Source organism: Sceloporus occidentalis, unplaced genomic scaffold (genome assembly GCF_023333645.1).
Source record: "Sceloporus occidentalis isolate IW3139 unplaced genomic scaffold, rSceOcc1.0.p SCAF_4, whole genome shotgun sequence".
In the NCBI taxonomy this organism is placed as follows: domain Eukaryota; kingdom Metazoa; phylum Chordata; class Lepidosauria; order Squamata; family Phrynosomatidae; genus Sceloporus; species Sceloporus occidentalis.
The window spans coordinates 91,211,632-91,229,004 of NW_028316984.1; the positions used below are offsets into that span (position 1 = coordinate 91,211,632).

At 42.4% G+C, this 17,373-nt stretch overlaps 1 protein-coding gene across 8 annotated transcripts in view; it reads left to right on the top strand.

Annotated features, from left to right (window-relative positions):
- PHRF1 (PHD and ring finger domains 1) overlaps positions 1 to 17,373 on the top strand; it is a 79,977-nt gene that overhangs the window by 37,561 nt on the left and 25,043 nt on the right. For 6 of the 8 annotated variants that reach the window (XM_089520867.1, XM_089520874.1, XM_089520871.1 and 3 more), the window contains 10 exons: positions 696 to 810; positions 5,033 to 5,146; positions 5,749 to 5,969; positions 6,946 to 7,029; positions 7,971 to 8,092; positions 8,861 to 8,961; positions 9,445 to 9,617; positions 10,856 to 10,985; positions 15,215 to 15,336; positions 15,527 to 15,714. In XM_089520867.1, coding sequence (XP_089376993.1) covers positions 720 to 810; positions 5,033 to 5,146; positions 5,749 to 5,969; positions 6,946 to 7,029; positions 7,971 to 8,092; positions 8,861 to 8,961; positions 9,445 to 9,617; positions 10,856 to 10,985; positions 15,215 to 15,336; positions 15,527 to 15,714 — 1,346 coding nt within the window. In that variant the 5' untranslated portion in view covers positions 696 to 719. The remainder of the gene's footprint in view (positions 1 to 695; positions 811 to 5,032; positions 5,147 to 5,748; positions 5,970 to 6,945; positions 7,030 to 7,970; positions 8,093 to 8,860; positions 8,962 to 9,444; positions 9,618 to 10,855; positions 10,986 to 15,214; positions 15,337 to 15,526; positions 15,715 to 17,373) is intronic. The other 2 variants (XM_089520873.1, XM_089520875.1) reach the window with 1 other exon arrangement.

Genomic DNA, 17,373 nt, shown 5'->3' on the forward strand with positions numbered 1-17,373 from the left:
AATTAAACAGAGCTATCTGCCATATTGAGAGCCGGTATGGCATCATGGTTTGAATTTTGGACTGTTACTCAGGAGATCAGGGTTTGATTCCATCGCTTGACCATAAAACCCAATGGATGACCCTTGGGCAAGTCACATGCTCTCAGCCTCAGGGGGAAGGCAATGGCAAACCACCTCTGAACAAACTGTGCCAAGAAAACCTCATGATACAGTAAGCTTGCTTTAGGATCACCGTAGGTCAAAAATGTTTTGAAGGCACATAACACACAAGAGGAGCAGACTGCCACTTTCTCTGTGGAAAGGCAAAGGCATCCCATATGTTCAGAAGCACTTTTATTGTATTGTTGCTGTCTAGTAGGTTTTTGGGATTTTTTGTCTCTTAAGCCCAGACATAATTCTCAGACTCTTTATACTGTAGTGTGGGTCCTTGTCATCATAATATCTCTATCTAGAAATGGCTTTAGTTAGTAAACCTGCCAAAGCTAGTAAGAAGTACACCCCTCTTCATGTGAGGTTGCCTGAACTTCCACTGACAAAGTTGAATCTAAGAGTTTCAGTTTTCATACAGCTTAAAAAGACTTGGACCAAATTCTTGATCCGTTTGTTCAGTTTCCACCTGTAAAGTCATAATTATGTACACGTTAAGTTCTGTGCTCTTTGTAAATGTTTGCCTTCTGATTTTATCTTGCTTGTAGGGAGCCAGTTCCAGATGCCCCGCAATGGATGAGGACAGTCAGGATGAACTTATAAACAAGAATGCTGCAGTAGGCAAAGTCAAAAGAACAAATGCATTGCTCTTCAGTGATGCTGGTAAATGAAACTGTTCAGTTATTTTTTTTAAAACTGCCTTTGCTTCCTAATTTTAGGCATTTACAACAAGAAATCTCACTAAGCTTGTTCAGTTTGGAAATATTTCCATAGCTTTACAGTTGTACATTTTTATGTGTCAGCGTAATTTTATTTCCTAGTCAATTTAATGTTTGTGTTTTGAGAGCAACAGCTCTACTTTAAATGAAGCCATTAATTTCTACAAAAACATCAGTGATTGTCATTTAAACATCAAGAATATGCAGCTTCATGATCCTCAGTTTAATTTAAACAGCGGTCTGCTTTGCCAGATGACTAAACTATTAATCTTGATCTGTCTTTTTCCTGATGTGTGTATGTGTGTGAGGGGGGAACGGGATGTTGTAAGAGAGGAAGAGAAAGGGTGACCCTGTTCATTTTTGTTACTGACCTCACCCAACACTGGCTTTGGCACTTACCACTGCCATTATGGGCCTGTCAACAGATTGCCCTCAAGGAAATGTGGCTTTTGAGGAAAAAAAAGTTTTAAAAAACCTTACTCATTCTTTCCCGCATACCAGTGCTATTTATATTTAGCAACCAGGGGCTTCATATGTGACTTTAAATAGTCAACATGGATGTGGATAATTTGTTTCCATAAAGTCACCTTTAGATTGTAAGCCTGAGGGCAGGGAACCGTCTAATTAAAAAGATTGTATGTACAGCGCTGTGTAAATTTACAGTGCTTTCTAAATAAACATTAATAATAATAATAATAATAACTTCAATTTATGGCAATTCTAAGTCTCCCACTTATGAACAGTCCTGCTCAAGTCCTGAAAGCTCAGCGCTGTCACATCCTTGATTGAAACTATATACGTCCTCTTTTCCTACTGCTTACTTAATATTATTGTCTTTTCCAATAGATTCTGTGTTCTCCAAAATATAATTGTCTCAGTTTAGTCATTTTGGCTTCTAGGGAGAGATCAGGCTTGATTTGCTCTAAGATCCATTCATTTGACGTAGCAGTCCATAGTATCTGTAAAACTTTTCTCCAGCACCACATTTCACATGAGTTGATTCTGTGAAGTCGAAGGCTTTCTTGGCCAGCATCCATAGTTTTTTGTGGGTTTTTCGGGCTATGTGGCCATCTTCTAGAACAGGGGTAGGCAACCTTTTTGAGCCGGGGGCCGGGTTGGTGTCCCTCAGACAACCGGGGGGCCGAGGCCGGGGGGTGGAGCTTCCACCCCCGGGGGCGGGGCCACATGCTGGGGCGGAGCTTCCACCCCAGGGGCGGAGCTTCCACCCCCAAGGGCCATGCCACCTCCTCTTTGCCGGCCCCTGACGGGGCCCCAGGCCCTGTCAGAGCCCAGGAAAGAGCCGGCGGGGACCGCCAGCGCTGGAGGCCTCCCCGTCTTTGCTGGCACCTGACGCCAGGGCCCCGCTGCCACCGTCGGAGCCCTCCTGGAGGGTCCCTGCGACGGCAACTGGCCTCCCAGCGGGACCCTGGGAGGCCAGTTGCTGTCCCTTGGGCCCTCCAGGAGGGCTCCTGCGACGGCAGCGGGCCTCCCAGAGGCCCGTTGCCTTTGCTGGGGTCCTCCAGGAGGGCCCAAGGGACAGCAACTGGCCTCCCAGGGGCCCGCTGCTGCCGCTGGAACCCTCCTGGAGGGACCCTGCGATGGCAACGGGCCTCCCAGGGGCCTGCTGCCGCTGTTGGAGCCCTCCTGGAGGACCCCGGTTAAGGCAACTGGCCTCCCAGGGGCCCGCCACCGCCACCGGAGCCCTCCTGGAGGGCCCCAGCGACGGCAACTGGCCTCCCAGGGGCCCGCTGCCGCCGTTGGAGCCCTCCTGCAGGGAACTTGCGATGGCTACGGGCCTCCCAGGGGCCTGCTGCCGCCACTGGAGCCCTCCTGGAGGACCCCGGTGCAGGCAACGGGCCTCTGGGAGGCCCTCTGCCGTCACAGGAGCCCTCCTGGAGGGTCCAAGGGACAGCAACTGGCCTCCCAGGGGCCCGCTGCCGTCGCAGGAGCCCTCCTGGAGGGCCCCAGCGACGGCAACTGGCCTCCCAGGGGCCCGCTGCCGTCGCAGGAGCCCTCCTGGAGGGCCCCAGCGGCGGCAACTGGCCGCCCAGGGGCCCGCTGCCGTCGCAGGAGCCCTCCTGGAGGGCCCCAGCGGCGGCAACTGGCCTCCCAGGGGCCCGCTGCCGTCGCAGGAGCCCTCCTGGAGGGCCCCAGCGGCGGCAACTGGCCGCCCAGGGGCCCGCTGCCGTTGCAGGAGCCCTCCTGGAGGGCCCCAGCGGCGGCAACGGGCCGCCCAGGGGCCTGTTGCGGCTGCTGGAGCCCCGTTTCGGGGCTCCGGAGGACGCAGCGGGCCTCCCAGAGGCCTGTTGCGGCTGCTGGAGCCCTGTTTCGGGGCTCTGGAGGACGCAGCGGGCCTCGGAATGGGCACCGCCATTTTGCCCTTCAAAATGGTGGCGAAATCTCGCGCGACCTTTTTGGTCGCGCGAGACTTCGCCGCCATTTTGAAGGGCAAAATGGCGGCTGAAGCCGCCGAAATCGGCGGCGGGAGGGACCGGGGGCCGGAGGAAAGGCGCCCACGGGCCGGAGGTTGCCGACCCCTGTTCTAGAAGATCTTCTAGAACATGGCCACATAGCCCAAAAAACCCACAAAAAACTATGAGTCGATTGTCTTCCTATAAACTTTATTTGGGATGTATATAGCCAAAAGGTATAGCTGTTACTGGCAACTTTTCACGGGACTTTGTTGTACTACTTGGGTAGAAAAGCAGTAATGCCTATTTTTGCTACTCTCTTTTAGAAAGGAGAGGGAAGGGAATAATAACTTTTTTGTCCTAGAAAGCTGAATAAAGTGATAGAAATTACTATATGAATTTTCCAAATACCATGTGTTTATATGTTTTGCCTACTTTCATTTTGTTTCTGCTGTTCATGGAGTAAGGACAAGGAAACCTTTACACCAGACTATTTGTTTAGAATCCTGCACTAGCTCACACATTTTCCATTTCTGCAGCCATAAGAACTCAAAATCTGTGACTTTCTGTTTTGAAAAAAATAAAAGACCAATGCGTAGGATATGAATTGTGTTTATTATAGCATGTTCCATATTAGAGCAATTGGATCATAGCTAGCCACCAGTAATACACAGCATTGTATGTGTGATGTGTAAAGGGGCCTGGCAGGAGAGGGGCATGCTTAATGCAGCCTCCCCAGCCCTCCGGAGGACTGCTCCAGCTTGCACACAGTCCCAGCTGTTTTGGGGGCCTGGTAGGAGAGGAGCATACTTAATCCAGCCTCCCCAGCCCTCCAAAGGCCTGCTCCAACCTGAGAGGAATGTTATTATTCTTATTATTAGTTTAATGCTTGAGGGAGTAAGTCGCTTATTTTTATTGCTCTCTTATATTTTGCATTGTACCATATTTTTGCCTTCAGGAGAGAGTTCGATATTTTCAGTTTGATTGTTATGTCTATTTTTGTTGTTATCTGCTATGGATTTTTTTTTGCCATTTACTGCTATTGTGATTTGTTGTTATTTTTGTGGTTGTTATTTTGCCATGTTATTGTTATTTTGACTTGATTATTGTTATTTTGCCATGTATTCTGGGGATTAATTTTAAGTTGTATTGATTTGCTGTGTTAATTGTCATGTAGTTTTATTGCTATTATTGTTGTTATTTGCTATGTAGTCTTTTTGTTATTCATGGTTATTGTGAATTACTATGATTTTTTAATTGTTATTGCTATGTATTTTTCTCACTGTTGTAACTCGTCCGGATTCTTTGTGATTGGGCGGGCTATAAATAAATCATTTATTATTATTTCATTATTATTTAAAGAAGAAGCAGGTATTGTTGGTCCTTGATTATTTCTAATATCAACTCTTAGAAGGGACAGTAACCACAGCTACCACTTGATATTGGTACAGTTACTAATGGTTGTATAATTTAGGTTTATTATCATTTGTACTGATTTACTCATGGTCATACATACAATAGTGGGAGAGGAAATGCTGAATCTTCATGCATTATAGGTCCTCTAGAAAGAAAAAGGCTTTCTGTTATCCCCTCTGTTGTAAGCTGCCCGGATTCCCAGTGATTGGGCGGCATATAAATAAATCCTATTATTATTATTATTATTATTATTATTATTCTGTTTGTTTTTTCTTTGCTCAATGTGTGGGAGATGAGCACTCATGCCCTGTTCTGCTCTTGTTTGGTCCTGTTGTTCAGAAGAAAGCAGCGATGGCAGTAGTGCAGATTCAGATGACACAGGCAGTGGGGAAGATGATACTGATGAAGATGGAGGTGAAGAGGATGAAGAAGGTGAAGATGAAGATCTAGAAGGTGGTTACAATAAGCATGTTTGTTATTACTTAATGCTATAACGTTGACTTCTGCCATTCTTTAGCAAGACTGAGCAACTTGTTGAACTGTAGAGCAGATGCAGTATGGAGAACTCAGCTAATATGTGTAAAACTTTGGTAGTAATAATATCAGGGCAGAGGTACCCCATTCTTTCAAAGATAAGGAGCATTCTATTGGTCATCTCCCTTACAAATAATGCTAGAAGGAGTTCAGCTGACACACAGCGACTGGTCTCAGGTCAACCAGTGAAATTTGTATCTGAACAGCTCTTGTGTCTTGATGTTCTGACCTTTATACCAAATTGGATTTTACTGTGCAGTTTCTAATAAACATTATGTATTTATTTGTGTGGCTTCCTGTACAGATCAAAGTGTACATTGGGTGGGCAGGTTGTGGAGGTCCACAGGATAAGTTTCTGCTTTACTGGGTATTGCAGCCATATTACTCTAAGGCTGTCATATTGACAGTAGTATTTCAAAAATTTGTTCAGCTTTTGCTTCTCTTCAGAGTTGTACAACTTTCTAATCCAAAATGTGCTGTGTGGAATTAAATAATAGGCAATTTTTCCATTGTTTCTTAAGATTCTGAGGAGGAGGAAGAGGAAGGTGAAGATGAAATGGCTACTGAGCAACCATGTTCAACTAAAGCAAAACCACAGTTTAATGGAGGAATTGAATCATCTTCTGATGAAGATGCTGAAAACTGCCCAATATGCCTCAATACATTCAGGGATCAAGCAGTTGGAACACCAGAGAACTGTGCCCATTACTTCTGTTTGGACTGTATAGTTGAGTGGTCTAAAGTAAGAGTTTATTTATTTTTTAAAATAAAAAGCCTGAGTGTCTTGGCTTTCTAATGCATGTGTCTCTATATTAACATCCTCATGGGATAGTACATTAGGAGTGATCCCCCAAAATTTCCTCTGTGGGGCTTGTGAAATGGAGAGGGTATAACCAGGGGTTTACCTCTTAAGTTGTTGTTGTGGTATAGTAGCTTGTACTTGGGGTCAAGTACAGTTGTTGGGTAGCAATGGATAGAATATGTTTTACTTCTAAAAGCATTAAGAAAAAAATAAAACTCCCAGTTTCAAGCTTCAACTATGTAATTGAACAAACTGTGTAGTGATCAATCAAAATCACGTTAAAAATGCACATGTATAGTCATAAGCCCTTTGAAATAAACTGGTTGAGGTCATGTGCAGAATCAGTGTATAGTTTTGTCACAAACTGTCAGTTCAGAAGCTCTTATCATGTGTTGCCAACCCTTTCCTCTCCAGTAGTACAGTTGGCCCTCCTTATCCATGGATTTTTTATCCACAGATTCAAGCATCCACGGCTTGAAAATTTACAAAATAAGTATAAATTTCAAATAGCAAACCTTGATTTTCCATTTTATATAAGAGACACCATTTTTCTTTTCCATTGTATTTAATAGGACTTGAGCATTCATGGATTTTGTTATTCACAGGGGGTCCTGGAACCAAACCCCAGTGGATAACAAGGGCCCACTGTAGTATATTAATTTGCTTTTATTGTCATTCTGTACATACAGTTTTGTTTTAATTTGCTCTGTATTCCATTTTTTTCCTAATGAGATTCAGACTTCATGATTTAGGATGGTGATTGATATGTGGCTATTTGGGTCACATATAAACTGAACTAGTGACTTGAGCAAGGATCCACAAATTATGCATTATCTTGGTAGACAGTTAAACACAGGTTGCTACTGATTGTTTCCTCTCATGAGTAAGCACTTACCATTACTTTTCTTTTTTGCAGAATGCCAACTCTTGTCCAGTGGATCGAATCATTTTCAAGTCTATCTGTGTTAGAGTACACTATGGTGGAGAAATCTTGAAGAAAGTATGTTTTCTGTTTATTTAAGGATAGCAAAACTCAGAATCCATATTTCATATGATTTATGCAGAACTTTTAAAAATAATTTTATATAACTGCGTTCTTTTTCTGCTTTCAGCTCCTAATTTACAGGGTTTTGGGGTTTTTTTTTGGATTTAACCCTCTGCTGCCTTCCTGTTTCTGTTTTGAAACCTTTCTTAAATAGCATTATTAAAAAGAATCATCCAGTTGTATGGATTAATAACTCAGGGAAATGCCTGATAAATCAGGGGAAGGTTTACTGTTTTCAGGGCCCTGGTTTTAAGTAAATATTTTTGTAACTTATGTCTGATGATCTAGTGAGCCTGTTTATATGTGGTTTTGTATACAGAGATCATTACACTTTTTTGCATGTTTTTCTCTCCTTGTACTTTCTGTGGGATTATTGCTCTAGTGTCATCCCACTTTGAAAATGTCTTGGTTTATATTTCTCTCATTGCACGTGATTTATTGTTTCATATTACACTCGGACTGCAAGCATTTTAGAAAATAAAGTGGCTCAGATGAATCTGATAAAATGAACTGTTACATGAATGGTGGCTTAAATTGCTACTTAAATTTCATGTTCCCAGTAATATAATAAAACAAAACAAATATAAAACAAAAAAGTCCACACTCAGAGTGAATTAGACCAGTGCTACTCGAAGTGGTGATCCCTTGACTGGTGCCAGCCTTTGAGACATTGATTACCAGTTCTTGGAGAGTTTCCAGAAAAGAAAGAAAGAAAAAGAAAAAACCAAATGGGTACAAATTTAGTGCTGGGAGGAAAAAACAACTGCCAATCCTCCCACATCCGCTAGCTAGAGAAGCACTGTATTATTCTGAAAAGATAATTTCTTAAATTGCTATAATCTGTTGCTACTGACACGAAGAGACAAAGTTTCCTGAGGATGTGCAACTTTGTTCAGATTCCAGTTCAGAATACAAAGTCTCAGGAAGATGAGGTGGAGGATGATCCAACTTTTTGTGAAGTATGTGGCCGAAGTGACAGAGAAGATCGTCTGTTGCTGTGTGATGGCTGTGATGCTGGGTAAGTTCCTACATTTTACTAAATGCTTTATAGTACTCTTAATTTGACCTGTAGCTGCTTCCTCCTCTTGTGTATACTGCTTATAATTCTACAGAGTGACTATTCCCAGAAGCCTAATGTTTAGGGGTCATGTTCCCTTTCTCTACCACACAGTTTGCCAAACTCTCTTCTAGGGTGAGGATATTCACATATCTTCAGAAAATGCTAGTTAATCATTCTTTAAGGCTAATTTTCTTCTTTTGGAAGACCTTAATTCTTGAGAGGTTTGTTTACTTTTTTTTGTACGGCATTCTTTTAGTGCCAAAATAAGTTAAGAATTTGTTGGAAGTTGAGGTTTGCGCCAAAGCTCTAGAGATACTGCACTGATTCTGTAGTATAGAATTAAATATCAATCATTCCATTTCTCTGTTCTTCCGTTGCTGTCACAGAGAGAGATGAGTTGTGAAACAAGGACAATCTATCTGCCTTGCTGAAAGAAAATGTGCTTTTTCCTCCTCTTTCCTCCTCACTGCTTTTCCTTTTGTATCATATCTTTTAGAATGCAAGCCTGTTTTTACTGACTATGTAAGGTGCTCCCAGGTATACTTTGGGTGAAGAGAGGGGATAAAAATACTTTAAATATCAGCAAATGATACTACTCTTGGCTTTGGAAGTAATTGTGCACTCGCACTTGCATATAGGATGGCTTTGCATCTTAGAGAAGAAAAGTGGTGGCATTTCTTCCACCCTTCTTCTTCTTAAGAATATACTGTGTGTGCATGTTTTTAGATACCACATGGAATGCCTTAATCCACCACTGAGTGAGGTACCTGTGAATGAATGGTTCTGTCCACCATGTACACCTGCAAATGCTACACCTGTTGATGTTGGTAAGTATTTTATTCATAATGTATTTTGAAACTTAGACTTGCAGAACAGAAAACAGTTTCTCTTTCTTCCCTAGAGTTTAAGCAACACTTTGAGGTGTTTAAAAACATTTTTACAGGGGCAATAATAAAAATGAGCAGTGCCAACACAATTACCTTTTTTTTTCATGGTGTCACTTCAAGTAACATTGATGCGCTGATGTTCATTGCACAAAACTGTAAAATCTAGGATTAACATACTGAGTACGTTGCATAGGTGGAAATAGCTTTATTTCAAGTTCCTTATTTAAACTAGCTTTTAGATCAGATTGTTGTCTTGAAATGAGAAACTTTCCACCGAGAATTCTAAATGAAAGAAATTGCTTGGCTTCAGAATCTTTGTAGGATTTGTTCTGGGGGTTAAGGAGAAGGCCTGGATTTAGCTTGCTAGAAAGATATTCAGATACTTGTTCAAGCACTGCTGACAAATACAGATCTTGTTTTAAGAAACAGATCATGTGAGTGAAGAGGAGGTTGCTTCCCTCATAGCTGATGTAATTCCTACTACCAGTCGACTGCGTCCTAATGTCCGAACTCGAGCTATAGCTAGAACACGTCAGAGTGAGCGTGTGCGGGCAACAGTGAACAGAAATCGGATAACAACTGCACAGCGAATTCAGGTATTGTGTGATCTAGAGGATGGAACAGATTTGACTATTGTCTCATCCGTTGAGTATGTAGATAATAAATGTTTGTCAGTGTGAAAGAGCAAGTTTATGTAATGATAAACATTATGACATTTAATCATAATGGGGCAAAATCTGTTGAGAAGCAGTTATTTGCCAATCCTAGTGAAATACAATTGGAGGCTCGCACTTATTCAAGCCCCATAGGCTTGAATGGAGCACGCCCCTGGGGGCACGCGGCATTGCAAATAGCAGAGGTCGCCCCTCTGCGTATATTCAAGGGTGCAGATCTCAGATGCGCGTATTAGGAGGGGCGACTGTATGTGGAAGCCGTATGAGAGCACTGCTTGAGATGCTACTTGATTTACGTTCATTTTTCTTAACTATACTTAAAATATACACTCTTTTGGAATGAGATGGATTGCATGTGAACAGAAGCAATATACTTGAATGGAATGAAATCCGATTATCAAAACCAGCATGAAATTCTAGACTGAGCTTTAGGAGTAACATGCATGCTATGGTTTTTGGAGGTATGTTGAACATCCCCAGAAACTGAGAGCATGATGTGAAAATGTTCAGGGTGGTTGTGATTAGCTTGCCTCCCTAGTCCACTCAAGTCTGTTGAACGTTGGACAAGCTTTCCCCCTATTTGAAGTATATACACTTTCTATAACAAACAGTGGTATACTTCAGTGGCACTGAAAGCTAAGCTGTTCTCATTCTGAAACAATGTCTGTCATCTCTTACATATTAAACTTGAACAACAAGGAACTATTGCCAAAGGAAATCTTGGTTTCTTCCTGTTAGATTTGACTTTATACAATAGCTAAAATTAAACATATAAAAAGGAAAGATTGTTGTGTTGTGTGTATACTGTTATCATGGATTAATATGAAAGTACAAGGGGAAGATATTCCTAATCTAGGTGGTGGTATCACAAACTAATAGGCTAGTTATAAGATGTTTCAACATGATTTATATTGACATTTGTTTTTTGTGATAAGACAATAGTAATATCGATCTGATACACCTTTTTTTAAATTAACTTCCAAACCTAATGTGTTTGGAAATGGAATTGGTTTCCTGGAAGATAGTGAATGACAGGGAATCTTTTATTCTTGGTCAAAAGGAAAAATGGAGGGAGGGTTCTCTACTTTTGGATGTCATACAGCTTTATATTACTTTTTAGTAGTTATATGAGTAATTATGAATGTTGTGTTTGGTTTTAGCATGTACCAAGGTACTTTATGTCTTCCCTTCTTGATGAAACAATTGAGGCAGTTGCAGCAGGACTGAGCACAGCAGTTTACCAGAGACCATTGATTCCTCGGACCATAACCAAGAAGAAACGAAAAAGAGGTACTTCACAGTTTGCAATAGTTTGACTTCTCAAGAGGCTTATACAGCTATATTGTTTCCCTTTTGTTTTATTCCTACAGTAGATTTATCCAAATTTGTAATTTGGACAAGTGTGTGTCAAACTGGCTGAAGGTATCCCAGTGAACTTCATACCAGAGCTGTGATTAGAACTCAAACGTCCTTATATCTTGTATAAGACAGTAACTGTTTCTTTATCTGGCTACCATTTTCCCAGCAGATAGGGTCCTAACCTCCTGTATTCTGGGTTAGCTCCTCCCAATTTGCTCCTGTAGGCAGGGACAATAGAACAAAAGACGGGCCCTATATAGGGAGGAGCTAGCCCCACTGGGCCTCAGTCTTGTTCCTGCCTACGCTCCTGCAGGACGTGTCTCTTCGAGCCAGCGAAGTTTTTCCTTTTGCTGAAAGCAGTTTGAGAGTTTTCTTGGCCTTCCCTTCTTCTCCTCTCTCCTGCCTTTCCCCCCTTCCTTGGTGGTGGGGCAGAGGTCCCCAAGAGCTTAGGCTTCCCTAGCTCAGGGTCTGCCGGCTCAACAGAGGGAGCCGGCTTCAGAGGGAGACCCAGTAGGATGTGTTTGCTGTTGCTCTGCAACTTCTTCACTATAGCCATTCCAGTCCAAACACCATTGTCCACTGCCTTCTGAGGCTGGAAAAATGGACTTCCTAGTGCCTATGCCTTGTTTTCTGCTAGCACACATGCTCAGATTTAATATACCATACAGCTCCATATAGGGACTTACACTAGCCATCTATATGCCCACCATATATATATATATATATATATATATATATATATATTCCAAAAAACAAAACAAAAAACACCAAATTGTGATTTTACTATTTTATATTAGAGTCTTCATTTTACTTTGCCATTATGTTTTATGTGACTTGAGCTTCTATGGATTTGGTATCCATGCAAAGTCATTAAACCAACTCCAGTGCATATCGAGGGCCCACTATTCTATTCAAAATTTAGGTTTGTTTTCCTTTGACAGATCTTTTTTATGGAGAATGTTCTCTCCTCGAAATTAGATACCAGAGGGTTATCCATGCCAAGTCCTCTGTTACTGTTTCATGATTCCTTAATCAGCAGTTCATTCAGCCGAGAGACCCCTCAGCCTTCCTATAGATTGATAATAGTCTGCTACATGGAGTTGGGCAATTTTTGAAGCCTCTAGACAAGTTCATCCTTAGATGAAATCAGACTTAATTCTGACAACAGGCCCTGTTAAAACAGAGTGCATCCACGCTTCTGCATTGACTCACCAATGTCTGCGACATAAAGGTTAATCCACTGTCTCCCTTGCCTAACCATGGAATTAGTCTTATTTTACACAGGTACACAGATGTTCCAGTAAAGAACTGCACATTGTTTTGAAATAGTTGGTGGTCAGACATTAACATTCCTCTTTCAGAGTGGTGCGTCTTCATTGCTACAAGTTAAATCACCTTCATTGCTATAATCAGTTGACAAGGTGATCAGTGATAGGGTGGAAGCTGCCATAGGTCCAGATTAGATCAGGTTCTATTCTGATTGATCACATAATCCACTGCTTAGGCAAGTTCTCATCAACTGCTTCAGGTTTTCAGTGGCTGACCTGCTGTAGACCATCCAAGATGACATTAAGAAGGGACTTGACCCAACATGGTTATAAGGCAGGTGTCTGCCATCACGTCGCTTCTGCTCCATACGAGAGCAGCTAGAATGGCAGCCATCCTCACATTAAGAGGCTGTCGAGGGGAGTTTTCCAACAGGGCCTGCCTACCAGACATCGTTTTCCATCTTGGGATGTGAACACGGTCTTAAAGGCTCTGACGGTTGGGCCAATCAAGTCCCTTTGGGAGGCCTCCCTCAAACACCTCTCCCTTAAGGTCATCTTCCTCACAGCCATTACCTCCACCAGAAGGGTGTCAGAGCTGGGGCCCTGTCGGTACGTAAAGACTTGTGTATTTTTAGGCCAGTCTCAATGTGGCCTCAATGTGGAAGAGACCTGGCGCACATTGGATGTGCGCAGAGCCCTCAAAATCTACATCAAGAGGACTTCAACCTTCAGGTCATCCGAGGCGTTGTTCATTTCCTTTCGCCCGGGCTCTTTGGGGCACAAGGTATTGGTCTCGACTCTGAGTAGGTGGATCAGGTCTTGTATTCAAGAGAGCTACCGAACGCTTGATCTCACTCCACCTGAAGGGGTGATGGCGCACTCAACCAGGAGTGCATTGACCTCTGTGGCCCTGACCACTAGCGCCTCCCTATCAGAAATTTGCAAGGCGGCCACATGGAAGTTGCCTTCGACCTTTGTAAGACATTACAAACTGGATGTGTCTCAGTCCGCTGATGCATCATTTGGAAGGAGGGTCCTCCAACAGATTGTGTCAGGGGCCACAGTTTCCTAGCAGCACTTCCCTCCCAGTTCGAGAGGGCTTTTGTAAATCCCAGAATACAGGAGGTTAGGACCCTGTCTGCTGGGAAAACGAACGTTGGTACTTACCCGTGATACGTTCATTTCCAGCAGACGAGGGTCCTAGCATCCTGCCCACCCGGGTACTGCCTGTGGCCTCTGAACTTGCCTGCCTGTTGGTGGACCTGCCGTGTTCTTCTTGTTGCTGGATTGGTTTTTCTGAGTTCTTATCTGTTCTTTGACTAGTTTTTCTAAGGTGTTCTAGTTAACCCTTAGCTGATGTTACTAAGGTTCAGTTCCTTGATTTTACCTTACTACTCGCTTGGCTTGTTATTGACTGAGACCCAGGGGGGCTTGCTCCTCCCTATATAGGGGCCGGTCTTTTGTTCTATTGTCCTTGCCTACAGGAGCAAATTGGGAGGAGCTAACCCAGAATACAGGCTGTTAGGACCCTTGTCTGCTGGAAATGAACGCATCACGGGTAAGTACCAACGTTCGTATTTCACTTATTTTTGAAACTTTTTTATTTCACATTTATGCTTCCCAGTAGAATCTCCCTCCACCCACAAATGAAGTGCAACAATGAAAAAATGGGGAGATCAATATTGATAATAGTGTTAATAATAATAATAATAATAATAATAATAATAATAATAATAATAATAATTCAATAATCCATGATCATGGTACTGTTTTGGAGTATCAGGCAACCAACAGAAATTGTGTGTATCAGGGTTTTTCTTGAAGACTGAAGAGTATATGCAGGTTCATGTGAGTTAAGGCAATCTTATGTTGGCACTCAGTGACTTCTGCAAACACAGAACAGGTATTATGTATATGAGCTTATTAATGTGCACTTCATGTTGAAGCATGGAAAGACGCAATGTGTCCACCACGACCACCTGCAGAGTTGAAGCACATTGACAGGACGCCAGGAAGAAGGAATCTGTAAAGAATCTTAGTTGCGTAGGCAGACTTCCTCTCACACAGGAATGAATCTGTGGACAACGAGGTTTCTCTCAAGAAGATGGTTCTTTAATCTTTGTTACATAACTATTTACAAAGATTACATTGATTATCAGACATCTGTCTTGGATATTCATCATGTTATTCCACCAACCAACTGACTATAAACACAACCTCTGAGGCAGCCACAGTAACACCAACCATCTCTCTGTCTCTCAGTGACCGTTCAGAATGTCAGTTGACAGTTGGCAGTTTCATCAACATTCCATAATTCAACTGTCAACTGTTAACTGCCACTGGAACTGTAATAGGTTCCGCCACAGCTCCCCTTTGTGGTCACATCACTGTCATTTTATCAGACCTGTTGCAACATTGTCCTGACACTTCAGATATTTCAGGTATTTGTTCTGACACAGTAATGCATCTGTAGGTTTTATGTTCATGAGTTAGTCAGACATTTTGAATGTATTGGGCTTGCTGCAAATGCATGATGAGAATGGGTCTCATTATGCCCTAGAAAATTACAAGTTTAGTGCTTTTATGTGAGCAGGTATAATACCAAAAAGAAATGGCTCTGTATACAACTTTATAATTTCAGAATGATTGGCTGAATCTATCCCAAACAATTTAACCTACAAGGAGTAAGAATTTCATCAGAGTTTGAGACCCTTTGGATCATTTCCCATTTATTTTCTGAATAAAATTTCAATTTAGATTTTAATTCCATGTCTACAGTACTGTACTTCTTTTCCTTTGTAAAACTTTTTTTGTGCAAATTACAGAGTGGTAGGATTGCAGTCCATATTTGTTGAGCAAAATTCCACCATATTATCTTTTGTCTTAATTCAGGGAGGAGAAAGAAAACAACAAGTAAAAAAACTCATGCGAAATCATCTGTTGGGAAAAAGAGTGTTGGAACATGGATCAAAAGGCGCAAGCATCGAAAGTGCAGAAGAGTGAAGAAAGCAAAAGTACGCTGCCAGATTATTTCTCACTGTTGCAGAAATTAATATAGCCAGTACTTTTCCTATAACACAGTAATTTCTATGATAATCTTTTTGTTAGTGGGATGGAGAATACACAGCAATATATCTATATAATACAAAGGGATTGTTGGAACCCTGATCTTCACAGGTAGCTAACTCTCATACTTCTGCCCAGGTAAAAACTGAAGTGACTGCTCGCTCCCGAATTGCAAAAACTCTTTGTCTTGGCAAACCTGTGCGTGGCACATCAATCCCTTCCGTGTACAAACCTGTAGAACCCTCACTTGGCCTGATGAGAGCAGATATTGGTGCAGCCTCCCTCTCAGTCTTTGGAGATCCTTTTGAGTTGGACCCCTACAACAGGTAAGACTGCAAACAATCAGAATAAAATAATGGGATGTACCATATATACTTGACTATAGGTTGACCTCATTTATAAGTTGAGATTAACTTTTGGGGCCAAAATTATGGTTATTCATATGACCCATAGATAAATCAAGGGTCAGACTTCAGAAGGGAGCCCGGCTCAGGATAGGCTGCAGTGTGATTGGTCGCCCTTCCCAGCCTCTCCCCAGCTGGACTTTCCCCCATGGAGGTAGTCTGTCATGGGAGAGGTTGCAGGGCGATCAGGTGCCCTTCTCAGCCTCTCCCCAGCTGGCCTGTCCCTTGCGGAGGCAGACCAGCTGGGGAGAGGCTCAGATCAAGTGCCATATTGACCCGTGTATAAGTCAACTGAGGTTTTTGGAGTCAATTTTGACTTGACTTATACATGAATATATATGGTAATCTAAAATTGTGTTATGAGATTGTCAAGCATGTCACATTTAGACCTATAAAATCAGTTCTTGTTTAATGGTCAGGCATTCTCTTTAATATTTTGATAATTATCTACCCAGAGCTCTAGTGTTTCATATGACAGAAACACTGTTCATTTGAAGCAGGAGTGTAAAACATTGACTATGTATGTCCCAACCCCCAGGTAACATCCCATTTGCTGCATTAGTGTTGGGAAAATAATGCTTATTTTCTTTAAAATAGAATGCATGCTCCCCATGTCCCTTATTTTAAAGGGAAATACATGGAGCCTTTTTACTGTAATGGCAACTATGTGTGTGTGATCCATGGTGGTTGAGTTGTCGATGTGTTCTCCCAAAGCCCTGGAAGTTGCTCATTCCTGCTTTAAAGAAAGATTGACATCTTCCAACTCAGCACTGAAATGCTGAGTGCAACTCTCCTTCATTGTCCTTTGGTTTTTTGATGCTGCATCTAATTGACCTAAATATGCTGTAGTGTAACTGTTCTTGAGATTTCTATGCTAATCTTTGTCACTTCTCAAGTGCTTTTGTGGAGGTGTGATCTCACTCTATCCAGCTTATGAGTCATATTGTATTCACAGCAACCAGTATAAATGTCCTGACCTATTTTGGACCAGAGATATAAAAACTTTGGGGCTGTACAGACAGCCCAAAATGAGCAGCTCTGTGCCACCCCTGGATGCGCGGGTTTGGGGACATGGCAACTAGACACCACACCCCCAACCCACCGGGAAAAGAAGCCCTGAAAAGGAGCTTCTTTTGCCGGTGCTACAGGAGCGCCATAAGGGTCGCGTTGCGCCCTCATGGTGCTCCCTGTGCATGGTGCCGCTTGTGCGTCGCGCACAGCGCCATTGCACACCCCATATAAACAGTGGTGTGCCAAGATGGCGCCCGTGGCGCACAGTAGGGCCCAGGAGCGTGTGAGCTATACTTTCAGCCCCAGGCCGGCACAAAATGCCGATCTGTACCAAGCCGTAGTTGTGCATAAAAAGTTGCCTCCTTACTAATCTGGCATTTGTCACATTTTAAAAGAGAAACCTATCCTGCTCTGAATAATGGCACTAAAACAGAACTGAAATAGAATTAGATCAAACTGAAGTCCATCCATTTCGTTACTGCATAAATCCTGTGCATGCAAGCTTTACCTCCATTTCAAAGTCTCTTCTAATAAATTTGATAACATATCAGTCTCTTTTTAAAGTTTCAT